General features: G+C 41.2%; 1 protein-coding gene across 1 annotated transcript; it reads right to left on the reverse strand.

Moving 5' to 3' along the window:
* Positions 1 to 7,687: 7,687 nt before the first annotated feature.
* LOC117525023 (FAST kinase domain-containing protein 5, mitochondrial) lies at positions 7,688 to 19,073 on the reverse strand. The gene is made up of 4 exons (XM_034186844.1): positions 19,030 to 19,073; positions 14,829 to 14,920; positions 10,777 to 10,860; positions 7,688 to 10,171 (listed from the first exon to the last, which is right to left on the reverse strand). The coding sequence occupies exon 4, from the start codon at positions 10,157 to 10,159 to the stop codon at positions 7,859 to 7,861; it is 2,301 nt and encodes a 766-aa protein (XP_034042735.1). The 5' UTR covers positions 10,160 to 10,171; positions 10,777 to 10,860; positions 14,829 to 14,920; positions 19,030 to 19,073; the 3' UTR covers positions 7,688 to 7,858.
* Positions 19,074 to 26,468: the final 7,395 nt, after the last annotated feature.

The raw sequence follows: 26,468 nt of genomic DNA on the forward strand, positions 1-26,468 counted from the left end.
TTGAGCAACCCGAGGTACTGGAGTTAACGTCATAGCCATGGCAGCTTACATTTGCAACTGCTGAGACAATAATGTGATTAATGTTGAAAATGCATCTTTAAATACATTTTTAACAAGACTTTACTGCTATATGTAATATATTCACATTCTATGTACAATTAGTTAAGCTACCAGCATCACACATCAACAAAAATGGCTGACACTTTTAGTTAGCCCATAAGATAACGTTAGCTTAGCTCTGGTCTAGACTAAGTAATTGTTGACTCAAATTACTGCGGTAGACTTCAGACAACTTTATTGATCCCTAAAAGGGCAATCACATTAACACTCCAAGTACCTCAGACAAGATACAGCAATAATCCACAATTATTAATTGTTTACCGTAATAATGGCACATATCGAAATTAAAGACAACACATATACATTTGACATTGTTTATGTGCTCTAAACTTGAAGCAGTCCATCATCCAAATTGAGGCAAAGTGGGTGAAGGCCGCAGCAGGAGGGCCCCCACCACCCAGCTTGGGGGTTGAAGGCTGCAACAGTGAAAACCACGCTGCCTTCGAGGTGGCAGGGAGGAAGCCAGGGTGAGGGGAGTGGAGAGACACGGGGGGGGGGGGGGGTAATAGGGATGGAGGGAGGGAGACATGCATTATGTGCAGATGAGTTCAATTTCCATCTGTGTGTAAAGTCTGACGTTGCTAGGCAACAGCAGCCTGGGGGGGGGGGGGGGTAGATGAGAAGGGGGAGCCGAATTCCTTCACCAAGGCTGTAGATCCTTCTGGGGGAAGAGCAGGTAGTATCATGAATGCGCTTTTTCTGGAAGCAGGGTTTTTAATTAGGGATGGGTATTGATAAGATTTTATCAATATTGATGCCTATTATCGATCCCCTTATCAATACCTCCTGTGAATTTTCTGTGTACTACAGGCTTTACAGGTTTTCTATGTCAACATTTTATTGAATCTTAAAGTAAATAAATATTTTAATTTATGTCCAAAGATCTAGGCTCCACCATGTACAGATTTTTTTTTTTTTTTTTTACAAGGGGGTGCTGATAAGCCATGGCTTTGCCCCCTTCCAGATGAAACAGAAAAACGAGTGTAGGGCATTTGACAGCCTAATGTCTTAGTATGTAACTGCAAATATCAGGTGTTTGCAATTCTTATAACTGTTTTTTTTTTTCTTTTTTCTTTTAGTGATAAGCTGTGATTGCAGAGGTACAAGCAAGTTTCACACTGTTGGAGTTACGGGAGTTTTTGTTTCTCCAGGGAAAGTCAGCAAAGGGCATTCACACTGAGATGTCACAAACACTGGGGGCGAAGTGTCCTTCCTACAGCACTGTCAAAACCTGGATATCACATTTCAAAACTGGGCATTTCGCCATTGAAGATGAGCCCCGCAGTGGGTGCCCCCAACCTCAACTGACCCCCAACACATGTACCCCGAACATGTGATGCAATCCATGAGGTGATTGAGGACCTGTGAATATCTGCCAACATATTGGGTTGCTCATCACCACTATCCTAGACATGCACAAGCTTTCAGTGAAGTGGGTGCCCAAATGTTTGAACAGTGATCAGAAGAAGGATTGAGTTGAGGCATCATGTTTTGGTCCATTCTGAAGCTGCACAGGACTTTTTGGCCAGGTTAGTGACTGAGGATGAAACCTGGCTCCACATCTGTGATCCTGAAACCAAGGAACAGGCAAAGAAATTGTGGCACAGTGGGTCCCCACAGCCGAAGTTCTGCACCAGTGGCGACTGTCCCATAGGGGAAGCGGTGGGGCACCGCCCTCCCAGATGTGGAGGGGAATATATATATTTTTTTAATAAAGTATTACCATTGTCAGTTTTACGACATAACATTTCCACCAACTGAATCTCATTCAGCAGTGCATTTCTTTACCACCGACAGAACGTATTACATTCAACGCATCATTTCTCTACTTGGGCGCTCACTCAACAGCCCTCTGAAGTGCAGCAAAATGACCAATTGCGTATGGCTGCTAAGGAAAATTAGTAATATTTGGCCAATCAGCATCATTAAATTTATTGGCTTTTGGGTGCTGTAATTTTCACCCCGCCACAGAAAATTAATGCGGGAAAGTTAGATTGCTACAGTCAGTGATAAAGCTGATTATGTATCAGGTTAGAGTTCAGACAGTCAGGCATGATGGCGGCGGCGACGACAGTTGCGGAGTGATCTTTAGTGAACTACCCTTCAGTTTCCTCCAGATATTTAGTAAATCTAAATTATTTTTGCTCAGATACTTGGTAAATATGAATCAGCTTTCCTTGTGAAATTGACAAGGATTTACTTAATATTTTTTGGCATATAACGCATCATTTGGTGCGCTATTACTAAATCCAGGATATTTCAACTGTTGCTTTTATTAACATGTATTTAATTTTTTTGGTTAGGTTTAATTAATATAGCCAATATTTTTTTTTATATCAAAATTGTAGAACTTAAAATCTATTCAATTATATTATGTGTCACTTTGTTGTCACAATTTTTTTTGAGTAAACATTGGTAAAATTTTTAGTGTACAAATACCTATTCATTCACTTAAAAACTACATATCTCTCTCCTCACTCACTCAACAGTCCATTTTCACACACACACTCCCTGTGGAGTTTAGACAGAGGAGATGTAAGCAGTAAATCTGCCTCGTGTTAACACAATGCCGCTGTTGAATCAGAACTTGTCTTTGGTGATGTTTAAAACTAGACTTTTGGTTCATACTGGACAGTAATCACACATCCTTCACACACAAAAATCACACTTATCTTAGAATTAAGACACACACACACCACCTCTCTCCCTCTTTTTTGGAAGGTGGTGTGAACATTGTAGTATTTACATAATGTTCTTTTGTCAATTGAGGAATTTTTCCATAGCTTGAAAGAGTCGAAATTTGGTGATATTTTCTATTCTGTTAAGGGGTGTCACTGTGAAACCCACGATCTGTTTGGCTGAAGATAACGCAGTATAGTTTGGTGTACTATGTGCGTAATTGGTGTCAAATGGTGAAATGTTCATTGCTCAAGAACTTGTGTTGTATTATATTTGATACGGTTCCTTATAATATAGTATAAATGAGGACTAATATAGCTGTAAATGGATACCTTTATCTGTGAAACTGCTAATTTTGAGAAGGACATTAAATGATTATTGTGGAATTGTAGTAATTTTCCGACTGTTCATTTGAATGCCTGTACAGGACTCGGTAGGGACATCTATTGGCACAACAGCCCCAAGATTTTTTTTCACCAGCCGCCACTGTTATGCACCCAGAAATTGGCCAAAAAGGTCATGGGATGAAGACAGCATTCGTATAGTTGACTACCTACCTCAGGGCTCTACTATCAGCACAGTATGCTAACCTCCTGGACCAGGTGATGGAGGTAATTAAGATGAAACGCCACAGAAACCTGACCAAAGGCATCCTTTTTCTGCAGGACAATGCGCCTGCGCACACGTCCAACATTGTGGCTGCCAAATTGAACACCCCACGTTTCCAATTGGTTCGCCATCGCCCTACTCACCTGACCTGGCCCCTTCAGACTTTTATCTGTTCCCTAACTTGATAAAACACCTGAAGGAGCATCATTTGAGGATATTTCTGACATCAAACATGCGGCTGAGAGGTGGTTTGATGCCCAGCCAAAGGAATTCTATGTGAACGGTCTAGACAAATTGCAACAACGCTGTACCGAGTGCATCAGTCTCAGGGGGGAATATTTTGAATAAATGTGTTATTTCATAACTCTGGCTCTCTTCTTTCTGGGCAAAGCCAAGAACTTATCAGCACCTCTAATATGTCCAGAGATCAAGGATCCAGTGACCATGCAAAGATGTTATTTATTTTTACTTGTCCAGAGATGAAGGATCCACCATGGATGCTCCCCATCCAACCTGATGGAGCTTGAGAGGTGCTGCAAAGAGGAATGAGTAAAACGGCCCAAATGTAGGTGCACCAAGGTTGTGGCATCATATTCCAGAAGACTTGAGGCTGTAATCATCAACAAAGTATTGAGGAAAGGGTGTGAATACATATGTACATGTGATTTTAGTTTTTCATTTTTAATAAATTAGCCAGAATTAAAAAAAAAAAAAAAAAAAACTTTTTTCATGTTATGGGGTGGTTGTGAGCAGAATTTTGAGGGAAAAATAAATTTGGCTGTAACATAAAATGTGCAGTGTTGTGAATACTTTCTGAATGCACTGTACATGACCTTTCTTGGAAATTCCAGAACACACCTCCATATGTGTGGCAAGTTTGGTGGGCATTTAAGAAATAAAAATGTATCTAAAATTTGACATCTGACCACTGTGACCTAGACATTTTCCAAAATAAAGACTTTTTAAAAGAGGATTCTGAGCTACAGCTTCATCCACATACCAAATTTACTGAGAATCCAACCTGGGAGGACTCGGGGAACAAACGGTTCTGTTTATAGTACGATGCCTCAGGTAATAGGGTCGCTTGTGTAGCTCAATCAAATGTGGTTGACTTTGCTTCCTTGTGGAAAGCTATACAATTTGTCAAATTATGTACTTCCTTATCAGGACCTGTGGTCTTGGTTAAAAGTTGGACATTGACAACTCTATAACCTTCAATCTCAACTTTTGATGCAAAGTACCTTTATCTCAAGATTGACTTCTCTATTCCAAGTCTGGATACTGTATTATTTTTACATCTTGCAAACACATGTAAAACAGCAAAAATCCAGCTGTCTTCATACGAGACAAATACAAAACAAAGGGCTGCCACATTAAATTAAATGGAAACAATTTCAGCAACTGCGTTCAAGATGAATCCTCCTTTTAAAGATCAGTAAGACATTTTCTGCCCGTTTTATTGGCCTCATTGAAGTGGTATGCTGACATTTTACAGTTAGTGTGCAGCATGAGCTTCATACATATGGTTAAAAACACCACTGCGTTAATTGTTTTACCTGAAACTCTGTTGACTCTAAAAATATTGAGCTTGTTGTCATCATCTGCATGAACGAACGGTAGTTTTGCAGGAGTTGTATGCAGGTTTTTTTTTGGGGGGGGGGGGGGTTCGTCCTTCAGCAAAGTTCTCCCTGAACGATGCTAAAATTATTTCCTGCAGAAATAGATCACACACCAAAGACATTTTCTGTGTCACAAAAGATGGAAAGAAAAAGGTGAAGAAAAAAAAAATCCTTTTAACGGGAACAGCACACACCTCTCTCCAGTGTCCTGTTGGGGAAAGTGTAGTGACACGGACCCACAACAGGGGGCGCAAATGAACGGTCAATAGATGAACCAAAAGGTAACAATTTAATGTTGTGAATGTGCACAACGATTATACAGACAATCACAGAATCTGATAGCAGTCAGTACACCAAAGTGACGTGTGGGCAGGTTCGAGGACAGAAGACGTCTGTCCTGAGAAGAGCCGGAACCACACGATTTCCACCGCCGGAGAATACCGGAGCCGCCAAGTCCCGAATTCCCAGGTGATCACCGTCCCCTACTGTCGGATCTGGTCCTGCTGGCGAGGAGCACAAACAGTGAGATGTGGGTGTGTGCACACCCAGTAACAAAAACAGTCAGAAGGTGGAAAGTCACCTCCACCTCTAATCACACTCGTGCAGCTCCTGTTAAATCACTTATCTGGTTTGGGTGTGAAGCGAAGCCGTCGCTGTTCACACCAAACGCCAATCCCGCAGATAAGGCACACCACAAGAAAACGGCTGCAAAAGAGTTCAGACTTATGATACAGTTTTAGATACAGCAGAGAATTACCTTCACAGGTAGATGATATCTCGGCAACGAGGTGGAGATGACGTCCGGTCTTTATGGAGTGAGATGATGTAGTGTAGATGGGTGACAGCTGTCAAGAGATAATGAGTGACAGCTGTCACCCCGGCTGTGTCCGTGGCGGCAGCGCCCTCTCGTGCCTGAAGCCCGCACTTCAGGCAGGGCGCCCTCTGGTGGTGGGCCAGCAGTACCTCCTCTTCTGGCGGCCCACACAACATGTCCTTCCTCTCAGTATCTGTACTTCTATTGTACACAGTGAATGTGGTATTGTACATATCAGAAATGTTTCAAACCTTTTCTTCATTGCTTCAGTATCATTCTAACTTAAAAGAATGAAAAGAAAGACCACTCAGCTCTTTCCCAGCTTGTCCATAACAACGCTGCAGACTTGGATATTTTTTTATCCCTCTTCTTGTTTGCATGTCATGAAACTCAACAGTCTTGATACATACAGATCATTGATTCCTAAACTTTTTCTTTCAAGACCCAAAATGCAAATACTATAATTAAAGTGTCTATATGTTCTCCTGCTCCCCCATTTCCGTCAACCAATTTCTATCAAACTTGGTATGTGGATTAAAGTCAACCCCAGAAATGCTCTTACTGGGATAGTTTTGCTTGACGTTAAGTTTTTTTGTGTGTGTGGTGAAAGGTTAAAATTTTGCTTTTTCACTGATGGCCAACAAAGTTGGCCTACTCCTCCCAGGTCCTTTTGCTGGATTCTGCCAAACTTGGTATGTCACTGGTTACAGTGCAGCAGATAACTGGAACAATCCTTCAAATTGTGATACAAGCACCAAATTTTGCACAAACCTTAGACATTACTCTTTACTCTTTTGACAAAAAAATGATTGGCTACTTGAATTTTCAATTGGCAGCCAGGTAGGGGTCTATAGAAGGGGTCAAAATTTAAAATGCTCCAATCAAACTAAACACTACACATTATTTGCCTGATCATAAAGATTCCAAAAAGGTATAGTTTGGACAATCTGTGATTGAATGTTATGGAGTTATGGGGTAAAAAGAACAAGAATAGTGACAAAGGTCAATTTCACTTTGTACAGGGGTCAAAAGTTAAAGTTGCTCCAATTTTGGTAAAAAGTGATGAAAATTATTGGTTGAACTAATATGATTATTAATAAATGGAATAGTTTTGACAGTGTTGAATAGTTGGTCTCCAAAATAAAGGCCAAACAATGTCGACATCCATTGGATTCTATGACAAGTGACATATTACTCTGTAACATGATAACTAACCATGACACACGGTGAAAATGTTTCCTTTTTAAAATCCTTTTAACTCAACCAATAATTTGCATCACTTTTTACCAAAATTGGAGCAACTTTAACTTCTGACCCTTGTACAAACTGAAACTGACATTTGTCACCATTCTTGCTGTTTTTACCCCATAACTCTACAACATTCAGTCACAGATAGTCCAAACTATACATTTTTGAAATCTTTATGATCAGGCAAATAATATGGTATAGTTTTCAATGATTGGAGCATCTTTTCATTTTGACCCCTGTGCAATTCTTCAATTGACCCTTACCTGACCGCCGATTGAAAATTCAAGTGGCCAATCGTTTTTTTTTCCCCAAAAGAGTAATGTAGTATTTGTGCTGAATTGGATGCTTGGATTCTACTCTAAATATTCTGTTATCTGCTGCACTATTAACCCTGAAATTGGTTCAAGGAATTTGAATTTCAACCCCATTTAGACAAACTGTGGCACATACTTAAATGGATTCATAGATGAACCCGATGACCCTCTAGACCCTAGACCTGCATAGGACTTACTTCGCCTTATTACCCAATACTTTGGCATTATTTTGAAAATTGTGCTAGACGTGTTACTCAGTATATAAATTGACAATTCCTAGATAGAACAGTGTTGCTTGAGATTTCAGCCCCAATTTATTCATAAATAAGTTGAACATAAGAAAAGCTAAATATAAAGTCAATGACACCAAAAGCCAATGGTGGATCCAGATGAAAAATATGTCCACATTCCAACAGGATGACTGGAGACTTTTGCTGTTTTAAGGTCAGACTGGATCATTTCAGATTGCCGTAGACCTTCTTGCGGAGGTAAGCGAGCTTCTCAGCATGGCTTTTCCTCAGCAGGGGTAACCAGTCACGATAGTTGAGCACCACAACCCTGTAGCCAGCCAACTTGAGCTGCCTCCTCTTCAGTGCATGGAAGCCCAGCAAGTACTGTGAATGATAGCAGTAGTGGTTTCTGCTGGAGAGCTGGATTGCAAGTTTGACTGGTGCTCTGTAGTTGTCACATCTCAAACCACTTTGTTTAGTAAGGGCATGTGTAATGCCATGAGCCAGGTCCAGCTCACTGTTAAAGAGCTTCGCATCCTCATCAGGATCAACTCTGGGAAGAAGCACTGACTGACATGCAAGAGATGGGGTTTGAGGTCCTGTAACCTTTTTGCTATTTGTAAGTTGTGCTATAAATGCATCACTTAAAGTTACTCCTGTGTTCATTCTTTCCCAATCTTGCGGAGAAGAACTTTTGGATAAACTGTTCTCTGGAGATGCTGTGACTTTATTGCCTGTTATATTTACAGGTATTGGCTGTCCAGTGGAATCCAGATGTACTTCCAGATCGATGGAACGAGTGTGGGGGAGAATCATTCGCTTCATTACAAACTTTTTACCCCCAAGAAGTTCTTGTAGTCCGAACTCTGCCTCCAGAGTCTCTTCTTTCTGACACACAGTTGACTGAGCATTTTTCCACAGCATTTCTGCCACTTCTGCCCTCAGTTCACCGTTTAGTCGTGGCCCAACCCAATGAGGCAACTCCAGAGCCACAGTTCCATCTAACGTGAAGAAATCCTTTCTGAGATCCAGCTTTGCGCAGTTCAGTGCTAAGCTGACAAAAGCAGGGCTCAAAGCTAAAGCAATTAAATCTTCTGGAAACTGAGACACAAAGGCAAGGCCGAGGAGACCCGTAAGAAGATGTTCTGGGTATTGTTCAAATTCATCTTTCCTCTGTCTCAGTGCATCTGTAAGACTTGCGTAGAAATTTGGGTTCGGTGGGATAAATCTCACCGTGCCAAAGGACCACAGGAGTTTGCCTGCGTCTTTACTCCGACAGAGTGGCACCAGCGGCATCATGTTGTCAGCAACAGCTCTAAGGATATGCTCATTGCGGTAATGCAGTGCTGAGCAAGTCAGCACCACATGCATCAGACCCTTTACATCCATTTTTTGAGCCCGTCGAGGCACCTCTTGCATCATAGCATTCATCCAGTCATTGTGATACAGGTAAGTGAAACGAAGGTATTTCAGCACATTCACCATAGCAAAATCACTCATCTCCTCCACAAAGGAGTGCGCCTTATCAACAAGACGAGTCACTGCATCCATAGAAAGTGATGACTTGGATTTAAAGAGCCCTATGCAAATAGCGCCCACCTCCTCAGGTTTTAGCTTTTCAAGATGGTGCATAAGAACCTTCTCTACAGGTGCAATCAAGTCTGTTGGGCAATGCCTACCTTCCCCCATTATATACAAGAAATGGACAAACTCAGAGACTCCCATATTTTCCCAATACAAATTGACTGAGTCATACAGGTGCTTTAAAAACTGAGGAACCCTCCTGCCAATGCAGCGCCACAAATCAGCAGCCAAAAGTAGCTGGTGTAGGCTCATGCAGTTTACCCGTTGGCTTATCTCATTCTCGTGCACGTTCAGAATAAAGTGGTCAGAGGGCAGCTGCAGCCACACAAATGACTGCAGCACATCAAGCAACTGAATTTCAGTGAAGCGGCGCAGGTTTTCAAAACAGTACCGTATAAGCGTGATGAAACGTTGGTCCGTCTTCAATAACAACAGCTTGTCAGGGTCGCAGCAGCTTAGCTCTGCAAGAATGAGACACACGTCAGATGCTTTCATGGTATTCTTTAAAACGGGCACTTTCTGAAGCCACATCTCAGCTTGTTCCCATCCTATTGGTGGAGGCCGCTCATTGAGGTCAAGAGTTATGGAAGCATACTCCATCCGAGATCTGGTGAAGGCCCGTGTTTGCATTTTAACATCTGTAGGTACTGGTTGTGTGTTTTTTGAGTTGGACTGATACTGTGGGGTATATGACTCATCATCGTCATCAGCTATATGGCTCTGGAAGGTTCTTGAGCTCCTTACAGGATGAAGGTACAAGGAAGGATTGGAACACAGCCTGTTGTCTCCTTGGGAAGAGGTTTCCCGATGTTTTAACGTCGCTCTCTTCCCATCCTGCTCAACTATTTCATTCTCTGGTTTGTTGTAAACACTTCGAGCTTTCCTCAAGCATGGTACATAGCGCAGCTTTGGCAGCCGCAGAAAGAGGGTACAAGCAGCCATCAACCCACCAGTCTGAAGAAGCAAAAATAAATAGATTTTATTAACAGCACACAATTCAAAAGTAAAAGATATATTACAGCCAAACATGCGTGTATTACATGATATACTGCAGAATGTATACATTAAATGGCAAACAGACTGTATTTCTACAGCATCCACCACACAACAGAACTGTATTGGGTCCTGGAGGGCCCTATTACGACAGTCAAGTCTGACTTTATCAATAAAATAACCTTTACAAAGAATTTCTACAACATTTTCAATGAGTTGTGTTCAGAACGATCAGCGCCCATTAAACACAGCAAGTTAAAGGTGATGGTTCAGTGCTTAAAAAGATGGGTTTGTAACCAGAGGATCCACAGTTCAAATCCCCAGTCTTTAATCCGCATGTTGCTCTCGATGTGCAGCTGAGCATCTGGCATGGCAACACTCAGACATCGCTGTGTGAATCTGAATGTGAATCATCGCGGTAATGTGATTTGTGTGTGAAAGTATGATAGAAATGCAGTCCATTTACCATTTAAAGTATAGAGGAGTATTGAGGTACAGCGTGATTTCCTGTGTGCATAACTGAGTAAGAGGATAAATCTGACAGAACTCAAGTAAGACATTCAAACCTCAGTGGCTGCAGTGGCGTTGCCTAGCGGCCAGCTTTGGGTTGTCGTGGGCAGCTTCCAGATATGAGCGTGGAAATAGTGCAGCTGAAAACAAGAGAGCAACAGTACTGCATAAAAATCATTTTGTTTTTCTTTAACTGACAGTTGAGTCAAAGTCTGCTGCAGCAACTTAAGACAAGACTGATGCAATATCACTGCAATCACTTTTATTTATCATATATGATAACTGAGCTGTGTATTATTTTCAATGAAGAAGAAGAAAAAAAACACTCATTCCTCCAGCAGAGAACAAACCAAGCAAATACCTAAACTTGCCATATGAATTTAAAAAAAAATGGAAAATTGTGAAACTGAATGATGACAGCCAGTACATTCTGAGTGCCAGTCCAAAGCCCAGATAAATGAGGAGGGTTGCGTCAGGAAGGGCATCCGGCGTAAAACAAGCCAACCCAACTATGCAGACTAAGAATCAAATTTCCATACCGGATCGGTCGAGGCCTGGGTTAACCACGTCCGCCACCGGTGCTGTTGCCCAATGGGGTGCTGGTGGAAATTAGGCTACTGCTGGGCGAAGACAACGAAGAAGAGGAGGAGAACATTTCCACAAACAGCGGGAGAAGAAAACTAGAAGGGTGGAAATGGGAGTGGGGACTTTGAATGTTGGTAGTATGACTGCTAAAGGGAGAGAGCTGGGTGATATGATGGAGAGGAGAAAGGTAGACATATTGTGTGTGCAAGAGACCAAGTGGAAGGGAAGTAAGAGCAGGAGCATCGGTGGTGGTTAAAAGTTGTTGTACCATGGTGAGGACAGGAAGAGAAATGGTGTTGGGGTCATTTTAAAGGAAGAGTATGTTAAAAGTGTGTTGGAGGTTAAGCGAGTGTCTGACAGGGTGATGAGTGTGAAGTTGGAAATTGAAGGGGTGATGATGAATATCATCAGTGCATATGCCTCACGGGTAGGTTGTGAGATGAAGGAGAAAGAAGATTTCTGGAGTGTGTTAGATGAGGTGGTGGAGAGTGTGCCCAAGCATGAAGGAGTGGTAATAGGAGCGGACTTCAATGGGCATGTTGGTGAAGGGAACAGAGGTGATGAGGAAGTAATGGGTAGATATGGTATCAAGGATAGGAATGGGGAAGGACAGATGGTAGTTGAGTTTGCAAAAAGGATGGAAATGGCTGTGGTGAACACCTACTTTAAGAAAAAGGAGGAGCACAGGGTAACATATAAGAGTGGAGGAAGGTGTACACAGGTGGACTACATTCTTTATAGGAGATGCAAGCTAAAAGAAATCAGAGACTGTAAGTTGGTGGCAGGAGAGAGTGTCGTTAGACAGCATAGGATGTTTGTAGGATGACTTTAGAGGTAAAGAAGAAGAAGAGAGTGAGAGCTCAACAAAGGATCAGATGGTGGAAGCTGAAGGAGGAAGACTGTTGTGTGAAATTTAGCGAGCAGGTGAGAGAAGCACTGGTTGGAGGGGAAGCAATTTTGGACAACTGAAAAAGTACTGCAGATGTGGTGAGGGAGACAGTTAGGACAGTACTGGGTATGACATCTGGACAGTGGAAGGAAGACAAGGAGACTTGGTGGTGGAATGAAGAGGTCCAGGACAGCATAAGGAGAAAGAGGTTGGCGAGAAGGTTTTGGGATAGTCGGAGAGATGAAGAAAGTAGACAAGAGTACAAGGAGATGCGGCGTAAGGCGAAAAGAAAAGTGGCAAAAGCGAAGGAAAATGCATATTGTGAGCTGTACAAGAAGTTGAATAGTAAGTAAGGAGAAAAGGACTTGTACTGATTAGCCAGACAAAGGGACAGAGCTGGAAAGGATGTGCAGCAGGTTAGGGTGGTAAAAGATGCACATGGTAATGTGCTGACAAGTGAGGAGTGTGTGCTGAGAAGGTGGAGGGAATATTTTGAAGAGCTGATGAATAAAGAAAATGAGCGAGAGAAAAGGCTGGATGATGTGGTGAGAGTAAGTCAGGAAGTACAAGAGATTAGTAAGGAAGAAGTGAGGGCTGCTATGAAGAGGATGAAGAGTGGAAAGGCAGTTGGTCCAGATGACATTCCAGTGGAGGCATGGAAATGTCTAGGAGAGACGGCAGCAAAGTTTCTAACCAGATTGTTTAATAAAATCTTGGAAAGTGAGAGGATGCCTGAGGAGTGGAGACGAAGTGTGCTGGTTCCTATTTTCAAGAACAAGGATGATGTGCAGAGCTGCAGTAACTGCAGAGGCATAAAGTTGATCAGCTACAGCATGAAGTTATGGGAAAGAGTAGTAGAAGCTAGGCTTAGAAAACAGTTGGAGATCTGTGAGCAGCAATATGGTTTCATGCCGAGAAAGAGCACTACAGATGCAATGTTTGCTCTGAGAATACTGTTGAAGTACAGAGAAGGCCAGAAAGAGTTACATTGTGTGTTTGTGGACTTAGAAAAAGCTTATGATAGGGTGCCAAGAGAAGAGCTGTGGCATTGTATGAGGAAGTCTGGAGTGGCAGAGAAGTATGTTAGGGTAGTGCAGGACATGTACAAGAATAGTGTGACAGCAGTGAGATGTGCAGTAGGAATGACAGACTCATTCAAGGTGGAGGTGGGATTACACCAAGTATCAGCTCTGAGCCCTTTCTTGTCTGCAGTGGTGATGGACAGGTTGACGTATGAGATCAGACAGGACAGGAGTCCCCATGGACTATGATGTTTGCAGAGGACATTGTGATGTGCAGTGAGAGTAGAGAGCAAGTTGAGACTAGTCTGGAGAGGTGGAGATATGCTTTGGAGAGAAGGAGAATGAAAGTCAGTAGAAGCAAGACTGAGTACATGTGTGTGAATGGGAGGGAGCCCAGTGGAATAGTGCAGTTACAAGTAGAAGTGGTGAAAGTAGATGAGTTTAAATATTTGGGGTCAACTGTTCAAAGTAATGGAGAATGTGGTAAAGAGGTGAAGAAGAGAGTGCAGGCAGGGTGGAGTGGGTGGAGAAAGGTGGCAGGAGTGATTTGTGACCAAAGAATATCAACAAGAGTGAAGGGGAAAGTATAAAAGACAGTAGTGAGACCAGCTGTGTTGTACGGTTTAGAGACGGTGGCACTAACAAAAAGACAGGAGGCAGAGCTGGAGGTGGCAGAGCTGTTGAGATTCTCTTTGGGAGTGACGAGAATGGACAAGATTAGGAATGAAGCTTGTGTGAAGCACCTTGAGGTAGCTTTGTTGTAATTTGGTGCCATATAAATAAAATAAACTGAACATGATTTACTTCCCTTCCAATCTAAGGATCAGCAATCACAACCCAGTTGCTCATCTTTATGTATTGAAGAGTTACAGTTTCTCTCTACTGATATAGGTCGATTGCTATTTTCTATGCCAACATTAAAAGATGTTTAATGAGTATGACTAGCTTAATTGTGCAGTCATACTGTGACAGATGGGTTAAACTGATTATTAATGGATTGAAATAATTTGTCTGGTTGCAAAAATCAGATAATCAGTTTCCGGTGGATTTAGGGCTCTGAGGGAATGAGTGGACAACCATCAAATGAGGGTGTGCAGCACGTCTGGACACAAACACAAGATGAACAGATAATGCGTAGCTAAAACTAACATCAACCAGATATCCACAACAAATGGGGAAGATCTCCGTCTGATGTTTGAGCGTGCACAAAACTTTCCGACAGACATCAGCTGATGAAAAATGCATTTAATGAATAAGAAAAAGATTTGTATGAGACAAAAACAGACACAAACTGATCTCACAATTTCATATCTGTTACTTATGTGTTTCCTCAATCCGCCACAGTGTGGCTTACACTTAAGATCGCCAAGTAAGCGGTGACTGTCAGTGAGGCAAACTTCAACTGTCAGTAGCTTTTGTTTTGTGCCTTTTTGCTCTGACAAAGTGCAGCATATTATTTAATTAATCTTTTAAAGACGTTACCCAATTAGCTCACAGTGAGCTAATTGAGTAACACCACACAACAGGATGTGAAAACAGCCTTATCACACAAGATGGGCTTCATTTGTTAAAAATAAATAAAATTAATCATTTACAATATGATTTTACTTACCTGAGATGAAATGTGAACAGCATATGTACGCGGCCACCACAGTTTATTCCCACCCTGGGACTAGCTTCCTTCTTCCTGATTCTGTTGTCTCACTACAAATGAAGTGACAGATTATGTGGCTTGTTACATGTAACTCCAACAACACAATAACTTTTAATCATGTTGACACATTCAGAAACAGTTCATAATCTAGTGTGAGAAGCACGTGCACGACAAATTGTAGTACGGTTGGGATGGGTATAGAGTTCAACAGTGTGTTACGGAAGTAGTTATCCATAGGAATTCAGAAATTATTAAAGGAATTATGGGCTAAACAGTTCTAACCATCCACGACGGATGGTAGATAACAAAGGTCTGTCTGATAATAAGCTTCTTTTATTTTTTAAACAAAACTGTGTTTTATTTGTGATGTCACAGAAAAGACTTACACTACCCACAATCCTAAAATTAAGCAGCAGAGTCTCTGATTGGTGGATGTCACAGTTACCAGGTCAATGTTTTTGTTTTGCTGCTGGTTCACTTAGTTAAAAAGACATGAAAAATACTGCTGAAGGCTCAGTGGCTCACCTTGCAAAACAGCACACCTCGTGCATGTGTGCCTGGGCTCGACAATAGCACTGGTCCGATGGCCCGGTGGCCTTTTTTACACGTTCCGGGCCACCACGGGCCAGTGAAGTTCATATTTCACTGGTCCGTATGGGCCAGTAAGAATTAAAATCGCTTTGGGCAAATTTATTAGTCTAATGCTGCATTCACACCGGGCGCGATCAGATGCTATAAATTCGCGGGGGTCGCGTGGCAACGGACGCGCCTCCTTCGCCGGGTGTGTCGCTCTGCTTTTGCTATAACACGACGGACCTTGATCACACGGAGCGAGTTGTTGTGGAAAGCTGACAAACGTCATGAGACGTTCCCAATTCAGGCAGTATCATTATCTGCTGCAGGAGCTGCGTCTGGATGACGGCTGTTTTCAGCGGTCCTTCTGCCTCTGCGGGACCCAGTTTGAGGACCAACTGTCCCGTTCACGCACACACATGTAAACAATAAAAAAAAGAAAAAAAAAAGAAACTCTGCTCCCGCTGCTGTGGGGCTGCTGCTCGCTCCAAAAACTCTTGTCATAATTGTGAAATAAAGAACAAAAGAGACATAAGTCCTGCTCACAGGCTGCTGAGACAGGACATGTTGCGCCACTTCGCAATGTTTGGAACATTGCCGAAGTGCAGACGAATTTCGTCTGCAGGAGCATCTTCTGATGTGGCGCGAATTTCGCTTCAACATCGACGCATCATTTTCGCTTAAGCAAGATCGAGCGCAGTGAATATTATGAATTTCTTGAAACCTCCTGCCTCTGGGCAGAAACCAGGGAAGCAAAGGAAAGAACAGCTATCACCCTCAAAACAAGCACAGAAGAGGAAGGCTGCTGATGCTGAATATGAGAAGAAAAGGGTGAGGAAAACTTGGCAAGCTTCATGGAAGAAAAGACGGCCATGGCTGGAGTGTGATGAGGAGAGCGAGGTTGTCTTCTGTGGAACTTGTAGGGCCATGCCAGAATATGCTGACAAGTAAGTATAAATATACCAAGTACTGGTAGACATCTGGTATGATTTCATACGCCAGTTTAAAAGTCTAATCAGTATGACCTTGTGGACACCCCAAGGTGACAACATTAGCAAGGGAGCTTGGTATATGAAATTTAACATATTAATTTTGTAAATGATCAAGAAATAAATTTATTTTTGTATTAATGTCTGAGTGTTGTTTTTTTTCAAAGTTGACTCACTTTGTTTTTATCATGTCGTATAAGAATATTGTGTTTGTTTTCAAGTGTTTTTGCATTAAGGAAACCCAATTCTAATGTCTGAGTGTTGATTTAAAAAATTCATATCGGTTACCCCCCGGTTCTGGGCAAGTGATATTTTCATCCGGGCCAGTAACTTTCAAATTCTACTGGCCCTGTGGGCCAGTGCATAAATTGCCTTATTGTCAAGCCCTGTGTGCACATGTGTAAATGCTTTTGCTACATTGAATTTGAATCCAGCTCAACAGGAATTTGTAGTATTTTTTTTATTAGTTAGTTTTGTCATGGGTGACTGCAATTTAATGCTCGCTAACCGATCATTTTCACCGCAGGAGATGTGCTATGCAACTTGGAAGTGACCATACATGTACTTGCGAGTACATGAGACGCCTGAGTAGTGATTGCAGTTCAGGAACAAAGCACTGAACCATATCTATAACTAAGCTATATTTTACTAGACACACACACACAACACAAACTATAAAATATACACAAAACTGTTACTACATAGTATTATTAACCATATAAACACTACGATAATGAAAAGGTGGAAGTCATTCGCTATGGATTCTCGGATTTGCAATGGATTAGGCAGCAGGATGGCTTAGTGGTTAGCACTGATGCCTCACAGCAAGAAGGATGTGGGATCGCTTCCAGCCCTTTCTGTGTGTAGTTTGCATGTTCTTCCCGTGTCTGTATGGGTTTCCTCCAAGCAGTCCGGTTTCCTCCCACAATCAAAACATATTATTTAGGGTTTGCTCCTTTCTCTGCCCCTGATCAAGGCAGCATCTCTACATCTGGAGTTGGTCCCTGGGCGCTGGACTGTGGCTGCCCACTGCTCCTAGTGGTTGGATTGTGTCTAACTGTAATTAGGATGGGATAAATGCAGAGGACAAATTTCATTGCATGTATGAATATATACAATGACAATAAAGGTGACATTATTATTATTATGAGTATCTTAAAAGTAATTCTTTACACAGTCTTGCTTATCCAAATCAAACCCTGTAGCTGATTGGCTTGGTTCACAACTTAAAATGCTTTATAAAGGCTATACGCCCAACTGTTGGGCAGATAAATATAATGTCTTACCTTATTCGCCCAACCGTTGGGCAGCTAAATATAATGTCTTACCTTATTCGCCCAACCGTTGGGCAGATAAATATAATGTCTTACCTTATTCGCCCAACCGTTGGGCAGATAAATATAATGTCTTACCTTATTCGCCCAACCGTTGGGCAGCTAAATATAATGTCTTACCTTATTCGCCCAACCGTTGGGCAGATAAATATAATGTCTTACCTTATTCGCCCAACCGTTGGGCAGATAAATATAATGTCTTACCTTATTCGCCCAACTGTGATCATGTATTTGACATGTTTTGTGCATCTAAACTACGTTTTTTACACCACTTTTTAAGGCTCTATTGCGGCGTATGTTTGACACATTTAATGGCACCGTCTTTAATTACTGCGAAAGCGCCGCAATGGATGAAAACAAACTTCATAAGCATTTTGAATGGAAGCCTGTTAACAACGACGAAACAGTTTTTGAACAAAATGCTGCTTGTTGGCTGTATAAGATGGTATTAGTTTGACACTGTTCCCTGGGTGTGATGAGCCAAACAGAACCACTTTAGATCACAGCTCTTTCGTGGGCTGCGAACCCTCCCGCAGCTGGTGAGAAAATATCCGCCTCTTTTCCCTCCCGCGTTGAAACCGGAAGTGAGCTTACAAGCGCGCTCATTGGTCGGTTGTGGTTGGGTGTGTAGCCACTCCGTATTAATAACATTCGTATGTAGCACAGCGTTGTTATGGTTAGGGCTAGGATTAGCGGTTGTGGTTAATGTAGATTAGGAATCTATGTGTCAACAGCAAATACATGTACAAGTACATAGCCTCATGATCACGTGACCTATATTAACCAATGACAGAAACACTATGTGCCAATGTAAGTTCTCTATAGGAATGTATGAATAGCCACTGCCTATTGTTTTCCCCTTTGTTGTGGTTGCTATAGTAGCAAAAAACCTAGATATTAAGGAAGTTGCCAGGGGTAAAAAGTTTTATTTGTTTTAAATAAATTACTGACATAGTTACTTGATAATCAAAAGTTTTGCAAATTAATGAAAAAATCCAACACACTCCAGGTTACTGTTTAGCTGTGGGTGTCTGTAAAATATTAACTGATCAACTTGGTACTGTTTTATTAATTTATTCTTTTCACAAAAAAATAACATTCCGCAAAACTCTTTAAAGACAAATGTGAAAACAAAACCCACCACAACGTGAGGTGAACAATCTTACTTTCTTAGTACACTTTTCGATAAAAACACACGAAAAGGGATAACTACATTCGTTGTATATGTAACAATTATTTCATTAATATGCCGTAAAAACTCACCTTCAGATCTTTATTTTCTACAGTCACTGGATGCAAAAACCACGAGTAAAACCGATGTGAAAACCAAAAAAATAAGCGTTTTGGTTCCGTAATTCCACGTCACAGACCTTCAAAATTAAAGATTAAACGTATTTTAAAATGAACAGCAGCTGGTGTGTATGAGTTGTGTGTCAAACGGCAACATTCACTATCGTTACCGCAATCTGTGATTATTGTTATTGCTTGTATCTGATCTATAACCAGAAACAAAAATCCCACTATTTGCCATTATTTTCACTTATTGTGGTAGAAACCCGGAAGAAGTTGTAACTAGTTTCTCTAACTTGACAAGGCTTCCGTGAACCGCATTGTGACCAACGGGGGCTGAAGAGGCACAAATATCCCTCAAACGAAACGCGTTTTCAATCACGTGGGCGGGCAAACATTAAATATTTAAATATTGGTCTTTCTGGTTCCGAAACAGGCCTAGTATGTATGTTCATTGTTGATTTGGTTTTACTCGGGGCATTTTTCCTGACGCACCTCTGGGTGAACATGGAAAAATGGGACACGTGTCCTTAAAATTGCTTACCTGCTTTACAGGTAGATCGGTGGGATTACCAATATGTCGACCTGCTAACGCGTCGCCAGTAAAACTCAATTTGCAACTAAAAATCCAGCATTACCATCCACAAATCATTAGACACAACAGGGTTATTCCCTAATTCTGTTTCATTCTGTTCCTTTATTTAATGAGTGGCAATCAGCCAATCACAGTCGAGCGGCACCGTGGAAGGTCCCTGTAAAAATGCTTCATTTATGTGTTTATATAACATGTTTCTTATATATTGTGTAAAAGCTAGGGAAAAATAAACACTTGTAAAACTGAAAATGCTAGTTCTGGAATCTAATAACATCTCTGAAGTGATTTACAAGACATTTTGCGGACATCAGCGTGGTGACGTCACAGGCTAGCTTCAAACCGTTTTGTTTCTGTGTAAATATAATCTCTTTGTCATATATTATGTAAAAGCTAGCAAGAAATAAACACTTCTAAAACCGAAAATGCTGTTTTTGTAACCCGATAACAGCTCTGTAGTGATTTACAAGACATTTTGCAGACATCAGCGTGCACACTAACTTCCACTAACTCAAAGCTAACTTCTGCTGTTGTCTAAAGCTCATAAACGTAAATAGTGTTTATGATTAATTGATTGATTAATAGTGGGCCTTTATTGAACATGTAAAATTGTTCATAAGACAACGGGATCTTAATAACTAATGTAAATGACAATAAATGTTTAATTTTTATATATATTCTTTGTACTGGGATACCAATTAAACAACTGCAAATTATAAAAAAGGCAATGCTCATATGGCCGAGGATATTTTAGCATTGCGTTATATTTTTATATTTGGTCTGGTTTTGTTTTCGCTTTCATCAGCACATGAAGCAAAACCTCTTTTCACTGGCAATGAGTGCAAATTATGTGAAAAAGAAAATAAGTGACATTTTTAACACATGGGATTGATCCTCAAGGAAATGTTACTTGGAAGAGAAATGCTGCTGTTGAGCATAAGCAACATAAAAATAATAACAAATAAACACAAAATAGGTTGGTTATACATTCTTGGGTTAAAATTTTAGTGTGTTGAAATTAAATACTAGTGGCTTTTTGTTTGTGGTACTTAGAGAACATTGTAAGGAAGACTTGAAGCTATGGGGTGAAGATCCAGATCTAAAAATGAAATTTTGCTGCGATTTTGAAAATGGAAACAGGAATCATTTTGTCAAACACATTTTCAGCCCTAGCAGGCTTAATACTGCACGCATCTTGCAGCAGTTTTCAACGAATGTCACCTTAAAATGTAATTTAATGCACTTTTGCACAATCCCATTTCATTTCATTCATTATATTTATTTCATTACATTTTATTTTGCCTGACTCTTTGAGTCATTACAGTGGTGTTTTTCCTTTCTTTTTTTATTGTTTATGCACCAATAAAACCAGATCAAATCCTTGTATGTGTGAACTTACTTGGCAATAAATAAATAAATGTGCAGACTACTTACTCGATACCTGGGTTGATATGATTGAAAATTTTCAAACAAAATCAGCCTAAACGGTCACAGATATGAGGGACTGGGGGAACCCTGGAAATTTCAAAACTTTGAAAACTGCTCTCAACGTAAGCATCACCAAGGTCTTGAAGCACAACAATCGCTGCCATCTTGGCCTTAAACAAGGACAAATAGACTTAAACAACCTCAGATGGGTTGTTGAAGTTTTGTCCTTTGGATGAGAGTTGCACAGGTCTAACTTGCCTAGTTTATCCCCATAGCACACCACCATTTTTAGGCTTTGACTAAAGTCTGAGTCTAGCCTCAGTCTCAGTCTATCTCCCTGCTTCATAAAACTCACTATATCACGAAGGGCCCTTGGGCAAGGTCCTAAATCCTTGCTTTGTTCTTGTGTGCAGTTGGGCACCTTGCATGGCAACATACTGACATGGGTAAATGTAAGGCATCATCGTCATTGAGAAATGCCGTCCAGTTGAGACATGTGAAGCCTCTTACACGCTTTCTCTGTGTAAAATGCAGTGTTTTCGCCGAAGCTTCTTCACTCATCTGGTGAGCTCGAGGCTAACTTTGAAATGTGTGCTTCCATTGTGTGATTTCACACATGACTGCATCCAGAGGTGAAAGGTGAACTAGTCTGACCTGCATCCATAAGCAAGCCATTCAAGCATTTCTGCTGCAGAGAACCTCTGCTCCTGTCTTCTGTGAGATCACCATCAAAGTCAGACATTTTAAATAATTCTAGGAGACAATTACGTCTTTGAATCTGCAGCCACTTAATTACAATTATGTGTGCTTCTGTGTGTTTTATATGTAACTATATGAGGAAGTGACGATTTTCAATATATTGAAATGTACTAAATACTCGTAATTTTATCAGAACATTCTTGGATTTGGAAGCAATGCCCCCTAGAGATCAAATGCTTCCTCATAAAGGGTAGCTCAGAGGAGAACAGGTAGCACAGTGGACAGGAGTTGGGCTACCAATATGTAGACCTGAGTTCATTTCCCAGTCATTTGCATAGTCCCAGAACCGCGGCTGTGAATGGGTACTTTGTTAAGTAACCTGCGATGGATTGGCACTCTGTCTGGGAGGAGTTGTACAATCTCATCCGTTTCACGTGACAAAATCTGGTAATAAGCACCGGCATGTGCAAGTGTTTTCTCAATTGTGACATTTTTGATGCCAAATCCGGGAACATGCTCTGGTGCCACGATTTACTGCATCCACACCACCACCGAACTGGCTTGGGTCCTAGATGGCAACCACCCAAGCATGCAACCGTTCAATCCCTACAACTCTAAAGTAACCATCTATCTGCCCCAGCCAGCTGATGCATGGACGTCCCCTTGGCCTTCTCCTCAACACTTAATCACCTATGCACACGATCACGCATGGAGAAGTGAGCCACATCGTAAAAATGTTAATGCTGATGCCAACCAACTGGAAGTCCATTCCCATGATGCCCAGATATCACTCAGCAGATCGTCCAACTTTGTCCTCTCAGTTCGGCTGGTCATCTAGGATGGATGAACAGCTGATAACGCCCATCAATACAGCCAAGGTTGACGTTCCATGTATCTCGGGCCTCTGATGTATCGTCCCCTGGTGTTGATGATGATGTCTTCATCGCTCTCTGTACCTTCTTGCAGCCTCTGTACAAGTCATCTCCATACGTTGAACTTCAGCTGCTGTTTTACTCACCACAGAGTGACTTTTCACTGTTTCCCCATTCAGCATCATCAGGTTTGGCATCAAACACCTTAACATTCAGGTAATTTATAGTACACCCAGGTCCATATCGGTCGGTACACCAGAAATGACTCCTCTTACAAGCCTCCCGTCCCTAAAAAGCACACTCTACTTCTTTCCCCGGCATCTTTTGAAACCCCAACAGATGTTTGGACACTGTTCCTCCAACCTACCAACAATGACCCACAATTTTCAGACTGTTTGTGGGTTACATCCAAAAAATGTTACTGTCATGACATAATCTCACCAAAACCTGAAATTCTTCCTTATAGGTCGAGTGCCAGATGTTTTTCACAAGAACATACAGCATCCAATAAACAACCACCATGACTGAAAAGCATCCAACAAACAGCTGTGATTATCATGAGATCTCGCAATATCAAAGAGGGACAAAGATGCAAAATTGACCTAAAATGCACTAACATCCTGTATTTTATTTTATTTTTTTTTTCAGACAGCCGAATGTCCATCACGTTCACATAGTCAATAGTTTTGCTGTTCAGTGCCTGGAAATTATATTTTATTTCTACAAGTGTCTACAAGAAAGCTACACAAGTTTATCCAGTTTTACAAGTATTTGACCATGAAAGTTTGGAGAGGAAGATGGGACGGGTGACGACAGTGGACGGCTCTGTGCGCGATCTAAGTGGGACAGCTAAAAAATTAGCACTGTTAAGTGTTAGCGATGTCTATGCTTAACTGCTGTTGGACAAATGAAAGAATAAAGAAACACAAATCTGATATCTGCAATCCGACAATTAATAATGGTCATGTCGAATTTGTGGAACTTAAAAATATCGAAGCCCATAGCAGCATCAGACAGCAGGACGACATTTTATGGGATTGCTGTGTGTCATTTCAGGAGAAGTGGGAGGTGGTTGTGTGGAATGTATTTATTATTTATTAGCTTGTCTAGTCTGGTTTTCACTTATTAGCTGTATTTTTAATGCTCATTTTATAAACATTGTGCCAGTTACAACACAACCGGAAGTACGGCTGACTGTAAAGCTCAGCAAAATAAGGCAATAATAATAGTGCACCCCTACGGTTGTTTGTAGGTGACAATATGCTAAAGGGAGAATTGACAAATTTCATGCTCAAAACCTACTGAACAGTCACATTCGCTACAAGCAAGGCACAGCGATGACCTGCCACTCATTTTCAGTCATTGTGTGCATTTTGCCGTGTGAAGAGACAACAGTTGCTATACCGCCACCTAGGTGGGGCCAAAATACAACCCAAGTTCCAATGACGTTGGGACGTTGTGTAAAATGTAAATAAAAACAGAATACAATGATTTGTAAATCCTCTTCGAAGAGGATTTGCAAATTATTGTATTCTAGGTTGAAGCGGATTTGCAAATCATTGTATTGAATATATATATTCATCTGAATATGCCACAAAGACAAGATATTTAATGTTCAAGCTGATAAACTTTATTGTTTTTGTGCAAATATTTGCTCATTTTGAAATGGATGCCTGCAACACATTTCAAAAAAGCTGGGACAGTGCAACAAAGGACTGGGAAAGCTGATGAATGCTCAAAGAACACCTGTTTGGAACATTCCACAGGTGAACAGGTTAATTGGAAACAGGTGAGTGTCATGATTGGGTATAAAAGGAGCATCCCCAAAAGGCTCAGCCATTCATAAGAAAAGATGGGGCAAGAATCACCACTTTGTGAACAACTGAGTGAAAAAATATTCCAACAGTTTAAGAACAATGTTTCTCAATGTTCAATTGCAAGGAATTTAGGGATTGCATCATCTATAGTCCATAATATAATCAGAAGATTCAGAGAATCTGGAGAACTTTCTACATGTAAGTGGCAAGGCCGAAAACCAACACTGAATGCCCGTGACCTTCGATCCCTCAGGCGGCACTGCATTAAAAACCGACATCATTGAGTAAAGGATCTTACCGCGGTGGCTCAGGAACACGTCGGAAAACCATTGTCAGTTAACACAGTTCGTCGCTACATCTACAAGTGCAAGTTAAAACTTTACCATGCAAAGCAAAAGCCATACATCAACAACATCCAGAAACACTGTCGCCTTCTCTGGGCCCAAGCTCATTGGAAATGGACAGATGCAAAGTGGAAAAGTGTGCTGTGGTCTGATGAGTCCACATTTTAAATTGTTTTTGGAAATCATGGACGTCGTGTCCTCCGGACAAAAGAGGAAAAAGACCATCCAGATTGTTACCAGCGCAAAGTTCAAAAGCCAGCATCTGTGATGGTATGGGGATGTGTTAGTGCCCATGTCATGGGCAACTTACACATCTGTGATGGCACCATCAATGCTGAAAGGTACATCCAGATTTTGGAGCAACACATGCTGCCATCCAAGCAACGTCTTTTTCAGGGACGTCCCTGCTTATTTCAGCAAGACAATGCCAAGCCACATTCTGCACGTGTTACAATAGCGTGGCTTCGTAGTAAAAGAGTGCAGGTACTAGACTGGCCTGCCTGCAGTCCAGACCTGTCGCCCATTGAAAATGTGTGGCACATTATGAAGCACAAAATACGACAACGGAGACCCCGGACTGTTGAACAACTGAAGTCATACATCAAGCAAGAATGGGAAAGAATTCCACCTACAAAGCTTCAACAATTAACATCCTCAGTTCCCAAACGCTTATTGAGTGATGTTAGAAGGAAAGGTGAGGCAACACAGTGGTAAACATACCACTGTCCCAGCTTTTTTGAAATGTGTTGCAGGCATCCATTTCAAAATGAGCAAATATTTGCACAAAAACAATAAAGTTTATTAATTTGAACATTAAATATCTTGTCTTTGTGGTGTATTCAATTGAATACAGGTTGAAGAGGATTTGCAAATCATTGTATTCTGTTTGTATTTACATTTTACTCAACTTCACTGGAATTGGGTTTGTAACCATGACCTGGCCATGCCCCAGTAACAAACATCAAGCAAAAAAATGCCAACTCCTTGTTACCCTCATTTGTAGCTAATGTGACCGTAGGGTTAAGAGTAGAGTTGTACATGAACTGTGACCTTGGGTATTTTAAATATGGAGTGACTATTTTTACAGTATGCTGGCTATAGCGAGAATTCTATTTTCATGGTAGGTTCAGCCAGTCAGATGAAAGCTGTCCCATGTATTTTCAGTCCAGTTTCAATTGGCCTCATTTCACAGAGTAAGTTGATGGGGAGCAGATGTAAACAGGACTACAGATGACCAATCTAGATACAGCAGCATGGACAAGGATGTTATTGACGCTTTTAACCAATATATTGGAGGCAACCAATTTCACAGCTTCACAGAGTCTAATATTTATGTGGCTCACTTGTTCTTTGGAGACAATCTGTGGGACAAGACAGCGATAGGTTTGGTTGGGAAAGATGTTATGGGTTAAGGTTGAGTTAGGTGTTAGGGTTGGGTTTGAGGTTAGGGTTAATAATAATAATGATAATAATAACCTTTATTTAACCAAGTAGAACTCCATTGAGAAAGGCAGCAGCACACATCATAACGGACAGGTTAACATCAACATGAGAACGTTGGTGATAAATAAAATACAATCAACTTCATAATAACATTGCACATGGTGTAACGTCTCAGGCAGATTTAGTTTTAGAAACACAGGCATTCTGGAAGGTGTTC

This window comes from Thalassophryne amazonica, chromosome 14 (genome assembly GCF_902500255.1).
Source record: "Thalassophryne amazonica chromosome 14, fThaAma1.1, whole genome shotgun sequence".
In the NCBI taxonomy this organism is placed as follows: domain Eukaryota; kingdom Metazoa; phylum Chordata; class Actinopteri; order Batrachoidiformes; family Batrachoididae; genus Thalassophryne; species Thalassophryne amazonica.